The following is a 12,466-nucleotide window of genomic DNA, read 5'->3' as shown; positions in this document are numbered from 1 at the left end:
GTGTTCTGTTCGTCCTCTCGGTGTGTCCATTGGCTTGTGGATGGTTAGCTGATGTAAGATCCAGAGATATATCAAAATTTTTGCAGAGATCTCCAGAATTTCGCTGTAAATTGAACCCCTCGGTCAGAGAGGATGTGCTTTGGCATGCCATGTAGACAGAAGACGTGATGGATGAATAACTTCTCTAATTCTGGAGCAGAGTGTAAGCCGGGTAGTGCCACAAAATGAGCCATTTTAGAAAAACGATCTACAGTGACCCAGATGGTGTTGTTGCTGTTGGACACGAGTAGATCGACAATAAAGTCCGTGGCTATATGTGTCCATGGTTTGCTAGGAGCGGGCAGAGATTGGAGAAGTCTCCAGGGACGACTGGCAGGTGTTTTCTGTCTTGTGCAGGTTCGACATGATTCCATGTAAGCTCATATATCTTCTTTGATAGATGGCCACCAGTAATATCTTTGCAGGGTGGTCAGCGTTCTGGATTGACCAGGATGACCTGCAAGGAGTGAGTCTTGGGCCCATCTGAGGATCTTCTTCCTGAGTGTCCAGGGTACCACTGTCTTTCTGGCTGGAACCGTGTGGGTGGATGAAAGAAGTACCCTAATAGGGTCAATGATATGATGCAGAGTATCAGGAATATCCTCTGGTGAAAATGAGCGGGAGAGAGCATCCGCATGGGTGTTCTTGTCCACTGGGCAATACCTCAAGAGGAAATCAAATCAGTTAAAAAACAAGGACCAGCGGGTTTGTCTGTGGTTCAAGCGTTGGGCATGAAGTAAGTATTCGAGGTTTTTTGTGGTCAGTGAATACCGTTATCTGATGTTGAGCACCCTTGAGCGCCATTCTTCAAATGCCAATTTGATTGCTAGTAGCTCCTTGTCTCCTATTCCATAGTTTCGCTCGGCAGGAGAGAAGCGCCAAGAGAAAAAGGAGCAAGGATGTAAGGTATGGGTGTCACTATGTTGGCTAAGGACAGCACCAGCTCCGACGTCCGAAGCATCCACCTTGACTATGAAAGGTCATCGGGGATCAGGGTGGTGTAGACATGGCTCTTGAAGAAACACTTTTTTTCAGTTTCTGGAAGGCGGTCATGGCTTCTGGAGACCACTGAGAGAGATTGGCTTCCTTGCGCATCATGGCAATAAGAATCATGGTCAAGGTGGAATAGTGATGAATGAATGATCTGTAGTAGTTGGTGAATCCAAGGAATCTTCGTAGAGCCTTAAAACCAGGTTGGGCCAGTCCCGAATGCTCTTGGTTTTTTGCGGATCCATTTGGAATCCCTGGCTGGATACTACATAGCCCAAAAAAGGAACAGACTCCTGGTGGAAGGAGCATTTCTCTAATTTGGCATACAGGTGGTTACCTCTTAGTCTCTGTAGAACCTTGGCGACATCCACTTGGTGAGTCTGGAGGTTCTGGGAAAAAACCAATATGTCGTCTAGATACACTACTACACAGTTGTACAGCATATCCCTGAAGATTTCATTCATCATATTTTAAAACGACCGGGGCGTTGCAAAGGCCAAAGGGCATGACTAAATATTCAAAATGGCCATCGCAGGTATTAAATGCTGTTTTCCATTCATCGCCCCGGCATATTCAGACCAAATTATATGCCCTTCTGAGGTCCAGCTTCATGAATATTTTGGCTCCTTGGAGCCTATCAAAGAGTTCAGAGATCAATGGCAATGGATAGCGGTCCTTCATGGTGATCTCATTCAAGCCACGGTAGTCTATACATGGGCGAAGGGATCCGTCCTTCTTACCCACGAAAAAGAATCCGGCTTCGGCAGGAGACTTTGAAGGCCGAATGAAGCCCTTTGCCAAGTTCTCTTGAATATAGGCAGACATAGCCTTTGTCTCAGACAGAGAAAGTGGATACACCCTTCCTCTGGGAGGTTCGGAATTGGATAATAAGTTTATGGCACAGTCAAAGGATTGGTAAGGTGGTAGAGTGTCTGTCGCTGTCTTAGAAAACACATCTTGATAAGACGAGTATTGCTGAGGTAAATCCGGAAGAGAGGTAGTCAGGGAAGGCATAGGAGTCACTGCCTCTAAACATTTTCCATGGCAAGCTTTTCCCCACTGGGACAGTTCTAGGGTACTCCGATCGAAGGGTTGAGTGCATCTGTAGCCATGGCAGGCCGAGTACCACTGGATGTATGGCCTTATCCAGGACTAGGAATGTAATGGTCTCGGAGTTAGAGAGCCTGTGCGGAGACGAAGGGGCTGAGTAGTATAAGAGACCTCACTGGGTAATGGCTCGCCGTGTATAGATGACAGTAGCAGTGGAGTGGGTTTTCCGAACAGTGGGGATTCGTAGGTGCTCTTCGAGTTGTCGGAGTATAAAATTCCCACCGGCACCGGAGTCCACTAGGGCTAGTGTGTGGAACTCGAGGGCATCTGAGATAATGGAGACTGGAAGAGTCAGTGGAGGAGATGGAGAGGTTAGACCTAGGAAGAGTATTCCGACGGATCCTAGGTCTGCAAGTTTCCAGGACAGATAGGACAGGAGGGCACAGCGTGGTCAGGTTGTCTGCAGTACATGCAGAGGCCTAGTCTCTTTCAATAACGCCTCTCCTTGGTTGTAAGGTGACTGCGGCCTAGTTGCATGGGCTCTGCCTCCTCGATACTGGGTGCGGGAGTAGTCTGAGTAACCGGCACTAGATGAGAGCATGGAACCCCTGGTGACATCTTTTTAGGACCTTTTACCTCTTGTGATCACTCACGCAGATGATGATCAATTCATCCTGCAAGGTCAATGAGAGAGTAGAGAGTATCGGGGAGTTCATGTGCTGCTAATTCGTCTTTGATGCGAGAGTTAAGACCTTCCAGGAAAATAGCCTGCAGACAACTCAGGTCTCAATGTAGCTCCAAGGTCAAGGTTTTAAACTCAATAACATAATCAGTAGAGATGTGAATCGTGTCCTCGATCGTCTTAACGATCGATTTCGGCTGGGAGGGGGAGGGAATTGTATTGTTGCCGTTTGGGGGGGTAAAATATCGTGAAAAATCGTAAAATCGTGAGCCGGCACATTAAAACCCCCTAAAACCCACCCCCGACCCTTTAAATTAAATCTCCCACCCTCCCGAACCCCCCCAAATGACTTAAATAACCTGGGTGTCCAGCGGCGGTCCGGAACGGCAGCGGTCCGGAACGGGCTCCTGCTATTGAATCTTGTTGTCTTCAGCCGGCGCCATTTTCCAAAATGGCGCCGAAAAATGGCGGCGGCCATAGACCAACACGATTCCACGGCAGGAGGTCCTTCCGGACCCCCGCTGGACTTTTGGCAAGTCTTGTGGGGGTCAGGAGGCCCCCCCCAAGCTGGCCAAAAGTTCCTGGAGGTCCAGCGGGGGTCAGGGAGCGATTTCCCGCCGCGAATCGTTTTCCGTACGGAAAATGGCGCCGGCAGGAGATTGACTGCAGGAGGTCGTTCAGCGAGGCGCCGGAACCCTCGCTTAACGACCTCCTGCAGTCGATCTCCTGCCGGCGCCATTTTCCGTACGGAAAACGATTCGCGGCGGGAAATCGCTCCCTGACCCCCGCTGGACCTCCAGGAACTTTTGGCCAGCTTGGGGGGGGCCTCCTGACCCCCACAAGACTTGCCAAAAGTCCAGCGGGGGTCCGGAAGGACCTCCTGCCGTGGAATCGTGTTGGTCTATGGCCGCCGCCATTTTTCGGCGCCATTTTGGAAAATGGCGCCGGCTGAAGACAACAAGATTCAATAGCAGGAGCCCGTTCCGGACCGCTGCCGTTCCGGACCGCCGCTGGACACCCAGGTTATTTAAGTCATTGGGGGGGGGGTTCGGGAGGGTGGGGGATTTAATTTAAAGGGTCGGGGGTGGGTTTTAGGGGGTTTTAGTGTGCCGGCTCACGATTCTAACGATTTATAACGATAAATCGTTAGAATCTCTATTGTATTGTGTTCCATAACGGTTTAAGACGATATTAAAATTATCGGACGATAATTTTAATCGTCGAAAAACGATTCACATCCCTAATAATCAGTCAAAGATTTGGTACCTTGTTGTAAATGCAGAAGTTCAGATCAAGTGACAGTCTTGTGGGCGGAGTCGTCAAATACAGAACAAAAGAGAGCAAGGAAGCCTGTCAAATCATTGAGAATTGGATTACTGCGCTCCCAGAGAGGTGAAGCCTGTCTAAAAGAGACAGTATGTACGAAGTTTTGGACACTACGTCTGGAAAGTTAGTAGGCTGTAGTGAAAAGTGCATACAGCACTGATTTAGAAAGCCCCTACATAACAGGAGGTCACCTGTAAAACGAGTAGGCGCTGGCAAGGGCATGGAGAGTTGTACAGTTTGATGCGTTGCGATGCGTTGCACATCAAACCTTTTTTTTCTCTTTTAAAAATATAAGTTGCGTTTTATATATGCGTTCAAAACGAATGCACACCCCTACAGCACAGTGGCATCAACAATCTCAAGAGAAAGTCTCAGGTATGACAAATAGGTGCAGTTCTAGAAGTAGGCAAAGCTTATCACCTGTGGAGAGGAAATGGCCTTGTCGGGCATCGCTGTAGAATTCAGCCGAGAGTTTAGCTCACTGAAGGCATTAGCCAAAGTCTCTAATGTCCTTTCTTTGTTGCTCGACAAGACATTGGGCCAGGCCAGGGATGGCCTGAACAGCTGAGACCTGAGCCGGGTCCATGGAGGAAGCAATCTATTATGGTTTTGTAAGAATGTGAACCCTGGGCCAAGATGAGAGATGTCTCCGCCCACAGGGAGGAGCCCTGTAAGCCTCACTGTCAGTGGGCATGGTCTCAGCAATGTAAGACACAGCTGCAATAGAGACTTTATTAAGGAGAAAGACAAGGTATAGCCCACGGAGCGGGAGATGCCAATAAACACAGTTCTTGAGCAATAGGATATACCTAGGGTGGTAACGCGGATGAGAAGATCTGGTAGTGGCCCGCAGTGCGGGGTACACCAGAAGATTCCTTCAGACGGATGGAGATTACCTCAGAAGTGCAGATCCAGTAGTGGCCCGCAGCACGGGGTACGCCGAGGATGACTGTACTGAAAATGAAGATGTAGATGAGGTCTGAGGTTCAGGAATCCGAATGTGGATCTATTAGCAGATGTGGCAACACCCAGCAGCTCAGGATATGCAGGAACACTAACTACTGAAGAGAAACGGTAGTGGCCTGAGGCATGGGGTACACCGTAGGGAACTTCAGTAAGGCTGGTATCGTTGAAGACAGTAGCAGATACTCACAAGAGGAAGCTCCAGTAGAGAGTCCCGAGAAGCGGGACAGAAGTAGTCCAAGGCAGGAAGGCCCTCCGAGGAGCGGATTGCCAGGAATGCGGGTACCCAGAGCGTCCGCACACCACGAGAGACACTGGAACTGGAGATCCAAGAATGGAGAGGATTCAGGAACGAGAGAACTCCTTGCTAACTCGTGGAAGCACAGGGCCGGCAGCTTAAGTACAGCAGCGGGTTGACGTCATTCGGAGGGGACGCCCCCGAGGTTCCTGCCATGACGTGTACAAAGGAGTCCCTTGCCCGCGCGCCTTAGATGATTCCGGAAACAAGATGGCGGTCGACAGTGCCCACGCCGTCCCGGGAATGCCAGGGAGGTCAGCGGTGGTTGGCAGAGGCCACCATACATCCTAGGATTGACGGTGCGGAGAAAAAGGAAGTGAGCATGAGAGGTCGCAGCCATCTGTGACTGACGGGCGTAACAGAGGGCTGTTCAGCTTGGAAAAGAGATGGCTGAGGCGAGATATGATAGAGATCTTTAAGATCATGAGAGGTCTTAATCGAGTAGATGTGAATCGGTTATTTACACTTTCTGATAATAGAAGGACTAGGGGGCATTCCATGAAGTTAGGAAGTAGCACATTTAAGACTAATTGGAGAATATTCTTTTTCACTCAACACACAATTAAGCTCTGGAATTTGTTGCCAGAAGATGTGGTTAGTGCAGTTAGTGTAGCTGGGTTCAAAAAAGGTTTGGATAAGTTCTTGCTATTAATCAAGTTTACTTAGGGAATGGCCACTGCTATTAATTGCATCAGTAGAATGGGATCTTCTTGGTGTTTGGGTAATTGCCAGGTTCTTGTGGCCTGGTTTGGCCTCTGTTGGAAACAGGATGCTGGGCTTGATGGCTCTCGGTCTGACCCAGCATGGCAATTTCTTATGTTCTTAAGCCACAACAGTGGCATGAACACCACAAGACACCTAAAGAGTGATAAAGCAGCAGGAACAGAAGCATGAACACCTCCAGTACTTAGAGTGTGGGGTGTAATCTCCTTCGAGACTTACTTAGGAAAAAGTGGAATATCAAGTGCTCATAAATAATCAAACAAACAAATAAATAAGAGGTAGATTGCAGGGTATGGCATACAGCACAGTAGAGGTGTGCAGACAAAAAGTTTACGTTGAATCGTTGATACGTTGTCGTGGAGGGTCGATTCCGTTCAATATGGAAGTATGGAGAAATCCATAAGTTGTGGATCTGTCCATACGTTCCCCGGTTCCCTAAATAAAAATTTAAACCCCCCACCCTCCTTAATCCCCCCCCCCAAGGCTTACCAAAACTCCCTGGTGGTCCAGCGGGGAGTCAGGAAGCCATCCCTGCATTCCTTTGCAATTTCCTCATGGCGCCGATAGCCTGTGTCACAGGGGCTGACGGTGTCATTGGTCAGCCTCTGTCACATGGTCACCGGCGCCATCTTGTGCTCTACCACGTGACAGGTAGGTCATGTGGCAGGAGGTCGCTCCGGGACCCCCGCTAGACCCAACCGGAACTTTTGGCCAGCTTGGGGGGGCCTCCTGACCCCCCCAAGCTGGCCAAAAGTTCCGGTTGGGTCCAACGGGGGTCCGGGAGCGGAGCAGCACGTGACGCCGGAGCGGAGCAGCAGGTGACGTCGGAGCGGAGTGACGCCAACGTCACGTGCTCCTCCGCGCCTCCGCTCCCGGACCCCCGTTGGACCCAACCGGAACTTTTGGCCAGCTTGGGGGGGTCAGGAACTATGTTGAATAAGTTGGAAGTCGCGATGCGTTGCGCATCAAACCTTTTTTTTCTCTTTTAAAAATATAAGTTGCGTTTTACATATGCGTTCAAAACGAATGCACACCCCTACAGCACAGTGGCATCAACAATCTCAAGAGAAAGTCTCAGGTATGACAAATAGGTGCAGTTCTAGAAGTAGGCAAAGCTTTTCCTCTACCCCTGCCATTGTTGCCACAGCACTTTCCTTTTTTCTTTCACTTTCAGCTTGAAAAAATAAGATGAAGCCATTGTTAATCCATGCAGATGCCAGCAAGGATATGCTAATTAAAAAAAGCTTGATCTTGATTTGTCCTGCTTCTTGCCTTGCTCTCTGTCCCTTCTCACCCTGGCTCCAATTAGTCTAAAGTTGTCTTGAGCTGAAAAAAACAAAACACAATCCTGCAGTTTTGCATGTCCCATAAACTAATAGGAAAATTGTTTTTGATTTTTTGTTGTGGCACTGGCTATTTGCATTTGTTTTCCAAAACAAAACAAATCTACCTGATTTGGTTCAAATTCCTGATTAATTTTAAATGAATTACAACCCTAGTACACATATACATTTAATCTCCTGTTGATTGTAACTTTGACTTATTCCTTCCTATTGTTATCTTTCGTTTACTTGAATTGTTACTCCAGTTATTCCCTTGTTAAATTGTAAACCGATCCGATATAGTTATTTACTATGAAGGTCGGTATAAAAAACTGTTAAATAAATAAATAATCTGCTGAAAATCCACCTATGTGGCTTCAATCATTCTACCCATGTAGCTCATGTGGATCCCAATTAAGGCTTTGAAACTTTACCCCTTAGTGTACAGTCATCATATCATAAGACAGTAACCAATGGCAAGGGAAATTTAACTTCACAACATGTTCTAGATACACTGATATTTCAATGGAATCAGGAGAATATACTAAACAAAGAGTTAAACGTTACATTTTTTAAAGCAAAATCTACAGGGTTAATGCTATGATATTTTTTGTGTAATACTTAAGGGTTTGCTTGAAATAATTTACATGCTGTTCTCAGAGGTTGAAGCTGCTTTGGTATTGTTCTAGAGAATTCAGTCAAAGTGTGCCTCATAATTCTTCAGTATATTCCTTATTGTGCAATATTGCATATGTATGCAAATGAGATAAGCCTAGAATGTTTTCAGCTGTCCATTTTCTGGATATCATTAAGACAATTATCAAAGATTCATCTCAAAATTTGATTATGCCATTCAAAGATAGCACCTGTAGTTGACTTTGAAATAGTTATTTTCCTAATCAGAATTCCATAGTTGGGTGATTCTTTGCTTTCCTGTAGACTTTCAGATAATTTTGTTAAAACTATGGATAATGGACTCCCTTTTTGATTATAAGGGAAGCCATGGAAGAACAATCAAACTTGGGCTGACTGTCAAGAATGTTTTAATCCTTTTAATTTTCTGATTGTGATAGAATGTAATTTTATGTTGGTTCTTAGGGGAGGTGGTATAAAAGTTTTTAAAATAAATACAACTTAGACAAGGAAGAATAAAAGGGTTTCAGTCATTCCAAATAATAAAAATAATTACCTTCAGAAACAATCATTTGAATAAAAATATGAACTTACCATGTGACCCGAGGTTCTGGCCACCCACTGACAGTACAATGAAATTTCATATTCTGTTTCTCCCAAATAGTATGAGAACGAGGCTTGATAACAAACTCAGGGGCATGTAAAAGTCTATCTTCATTCAATTTCCTATGAAATTCTTCAGTTTCTTCTAGCTGAAAAATAATATTTTAACATCAAATTCTAATTTCTTTTATTTATGTGATGTTTTTTAATAGGGAAAGCAATTTTTAAAATGATTTCCATAGATATAAACATTTTACCCATAAGTTTTTCTCCAGAAAACTACCAACACAAGTTAGTATGTGCTATCTTTTATTACATTTCTGGTGAGATATTTTGAAATCTCCTCCTACTTAGCCATTTTCATCACTTATCCATCTAACCCCTAGATTCATCAAAATGCTATAATATCGCATGGATACCGCCCAGCTAACTTAGCGGTGTAACTGGGAGGAGTTGAATTAGCTGGCTATGTTAACTGGCTAACTCTGGTCAGGCCAAAGAGCTGTCCTAAAGTTAGCCCATTATAGTTAGCTGGCTAACTTCAAGATACCGGCTAAATTCAATAGTGCAGTTTCACTACTGAATATACCTCCAAAGTTAGCCGGATAAGTTTATCCGGCTAACTTTGGTAGCCGGTATGTGTTTGAATATGGACCTCAAAATGTATTAGGACAAAGAAAAGAGAAAGGAAGCATAATAACAAGTCGTCAATAAATGACTGTATTGATAATTTAAAAAATCTAGCTAGAACTGACTTAAGTATGCTTAATTCTGGGAAGAGGGAGCAGGAATCCTGCATTGTACCTGCATAACCTGTGCTCTGATAATGAGAGGATAAATCCTATTGGGAATATAAAGCAAGTCAAGGTCCAGGCCCAGGCTGTGTGTCTTCACACAACAGCAGGACAAATCAGCCTCTATGTTTGAGGTGAGAGCTTTTTTTTTTTTTTTTAAAGAAAAAATAAACTCATGGTACTTGCTTAACAATGTTTTTGATAAAAATGAAATAAAAACAAACTCAGTTTCCCATTCAAAATATTCCCCTTTCTATGCAAAGAAAAGGCTTTTTTCCCCCCCTTTGCTCAATTCCTTTTCTGATTGTGATGGATCCTCCAGTCACATCACCATTAAGACCTGGTTGAGTCCCTGTTTTAGCTAGAGAGAGATTAGGTTAGAATAGGGAGAGATACCATTCAAATACAGCTCCTTCTTCTGTGGAGTCTGGAATGGCCGTCCCCTTGGAAGTCTATTTAGGAGCTCTCCACAGTGAGCTCATAAGGCAGTCCTTTTGTGCTAGCACAGAGTGCAGAGGTGTTAGAAGTTTTACGCTTTGTTGTTTTACAGGCCCAGTCAGTAAAGGCAGGCTAACCTAATCTGTTGGTCCTGACCAGGGTTGGAAGGGTTTTCCTTCCAGCCTAGTCACTAGCTGGTTGGGATATCTCTCTGGGTTGCTTTTGAAGTTTTTGAGATCTTTTGTGGTAGGGGCCTTGTGAGACATCTGGGCCTTTCATGGGCACTGGGATTGGGGAACCTTGTGTCTGGGATGCTCAGGGATAAGGAAGACCTGACCGCCAAAATCTCGGTGAGGAAGGGGGTGACAGTGACCCGCTTCAAGAACAACTCCGATGTTATCAGTTTTTTGGAGAAAAAAAATCTATTTTGTTAGAAATCCATGAGGAAGGTCTTGGGCTGCCACTTTCTTCCTGCTAGAAGCAAGAAAACTGCTTGTTTCAAAGAGGGTCCCTTATATCAAGGATCCAAAGAGAGTACTAAAGAGACTGTGTAAGATCAAGGAGATTCTGAAGATCTGCTAACTGTGAATAAAGGAAACAACATCACTGGGGACCCCATTTAATGTTCACACACGCCTAGAGGGAGGCCCAGGAGGAACAAGAGTCTGACCAGGCGGCCCTGGTGGTTGGAAGAAGCAACCATACCACTGATGACCAGGAGAGGCATCGGGAGTGAGACAGCTCGCAGGGCCTTCTCGTGAGCATCAAGAGTAAGTGAGGCGGCTCGCAGGGCCTTCTCATGAACCATTTTAGAATGGAAATTCTACGTGCATAAGTGTCTTTCAATTGGCATGGATCCAAGATATTATGGCCCAAAATTTCATGAAATTGCTTTAGCATAGCCACTTCAAGCATTTTAGCTACAAACAAAATTGATGAAATTGAATAGAAATTCCCAAGAAAAGATAGGTCAAGCTTTTTTCTTTTTTGACAGAGGTCTTTTCAAAGCTCTCTTTAATATTAAGGGCAAATAACCTTTCAAAAGGGAGGCATTAATTAAGTGTGCCAAAGGAGAACAAATGTCCTCAGACAGAGCCTTCATCATAATGGTATTAAAAGGATTAAAGGACAATTTGTGAAACTCATATCTACGTCTGTGAATATTTTACTTTTTTCCTCTTATTTGCTTAACAAAAAAATATTAAACAAAAATGAATCTATTCCAGTAAATTCTTAACAAATCTATTTTCAATGTAATACTGCAGTTTATATGGAGAAGGCCATACTTCGAACAAGCTTCATGGGCATTTCCAAAATCCTTACATACAGTGATATATATATGTTCTAAAATAAGGCCATTGCAGAAAGACTAAATGAATTCTTTGCTTCCGTGTTTACTAATGAGGATGTTGGGGAGATATCAGTTCCGGAGATGGTTTTCAGGGGTGATGAGTCAGACGAACTGAACGATATCACTGTGAACCTGGAAGATGTAGTAGGCCAGATTGACAAACTAAAGAGTAGCAAATCACCTGGACCGGATGGAATGCATCCTAGGGTACTGAAGAAACTAAAAAATGAAATTTCTGATCTATTAGTTAAAATTTGTAACCTATCATTAAAATCATCCATTGTACCTGAAGACTGGAGGGTGGCCAATGTAATCCCAATATTTTAAAAAGGCTCCAGGGGCGATCTGGGTAACTATAGACCAGTGAGCCTGACTTCAGTGCTGGGAAAAATAGTGGAAACTATTCTCAAGATCAAAATCGTAGAACATATAGAAAGACATGGTTTAATGGAACACAGTCAACAGGGATTTACCCAAGGGAAGTCTTGCCTAACAAATCTGCTTCATTTTTTTGAAGGGGTTAATAAACATGTGGGCTGCATAGAGAGAGGAATATCGAGTAAGAAAAGGGAAGTGATTATTCCCTTGTACAGGTCCTTGGTGAGGCCTCACCTGGAGTACTGTGTTCAGTTCTGGAGACCGTATCTACAAAAAGACAAAGACAAGATGGAAGCGGTACAGAGAAGGGCGACCAGGAAGGTGGAGGATCTTCATCGGATGACGTACGAGGAGAGATTGAAGAATCTAAATATGTACACCCTGGAGGAAAGGAGGAGCAGAGGCGATATGATACAGACTTTCAGATACTTGAAAGGTTTTAATGATCCAAAGACAACGACAAACCTTTTCCGTAGGAAAAAAATCAGCAGAACCAGGGGTCACGATTTGAAGCTCCAGGGAGGAAGATTCAGAACCAATGTTAGGAAGTATTTCTTCACGGAGAGGGTGGTGGATGCCTGGAATGCCCTTCCGGAGGATGTGGTGAAGACCAGAACTGTGAAGGACTTCAAAGGGGCGGGGGATAAACACTGTGGATCCATAAAGTCAAGAGGCCGCCAATGAAGAGTGGGTGACTCGCCAGAATGATGGCTACTGCCTGGAGACAATACCCTTATTCAATAAACGTACACATGCTTACTGTGACTCCAACCATCGTTCTAGCTTCAACAGCAAGAGGAAATGTGGAATAAAGGATCTGCACTCACAAAGGGGGGAGTAGCTGGCTTGTTACGGCGGTTACTACCCCAAACCAAA

At 44.9% G+C, this 12,466-nt stretch overlaps 1 protein-coding gene across 4 annotated transcripts in view; it reads right to left on the bottom strand.

Moving 5' to 3' along the window:
- Positions 1 to 12,466, bottom strand: part of MYOM1 (myomesin 1) — a 326,724-nt gene that overhangs the window by 241,592 nt on the left and 72,666 nt on the right. For all 4 annotated transcript variants that reach the window (XM_029591071.1, XM_029591066.1, XM_029591067.1 and 1 more), the window contains one exon: positions 8,621 to 8,778. In XM_029591071.1, the coding sequence (XP_029446931.1) occupies positions 8,621 to 8,778 (158 nt within the window). The remainder of the gene's footprint in view (positions 1 to 8,620; positions 8,779 to 12,466) is intronic.

The sequence above is a fragment of the Rhinatrema bivittatum genome, chromosome 2 (assembly GCF_901001135.1).
Source record: "Rhinatrema bivittatum chromosome 2, aRhiBiv1.1, whole genome shotgun sequence".
NCBI lineage: Eukaryota > Metazoa > Chordata > Amphibia > Gymnophiona > Rhinatrematidae > Rhinatrema > Rhinatrema bivittatum.
The sequence above is the reverse complement of the archived record's forward strand: the minus strand, read 5'-3'. Positions and strand labels throughout refer to the sequence as shown.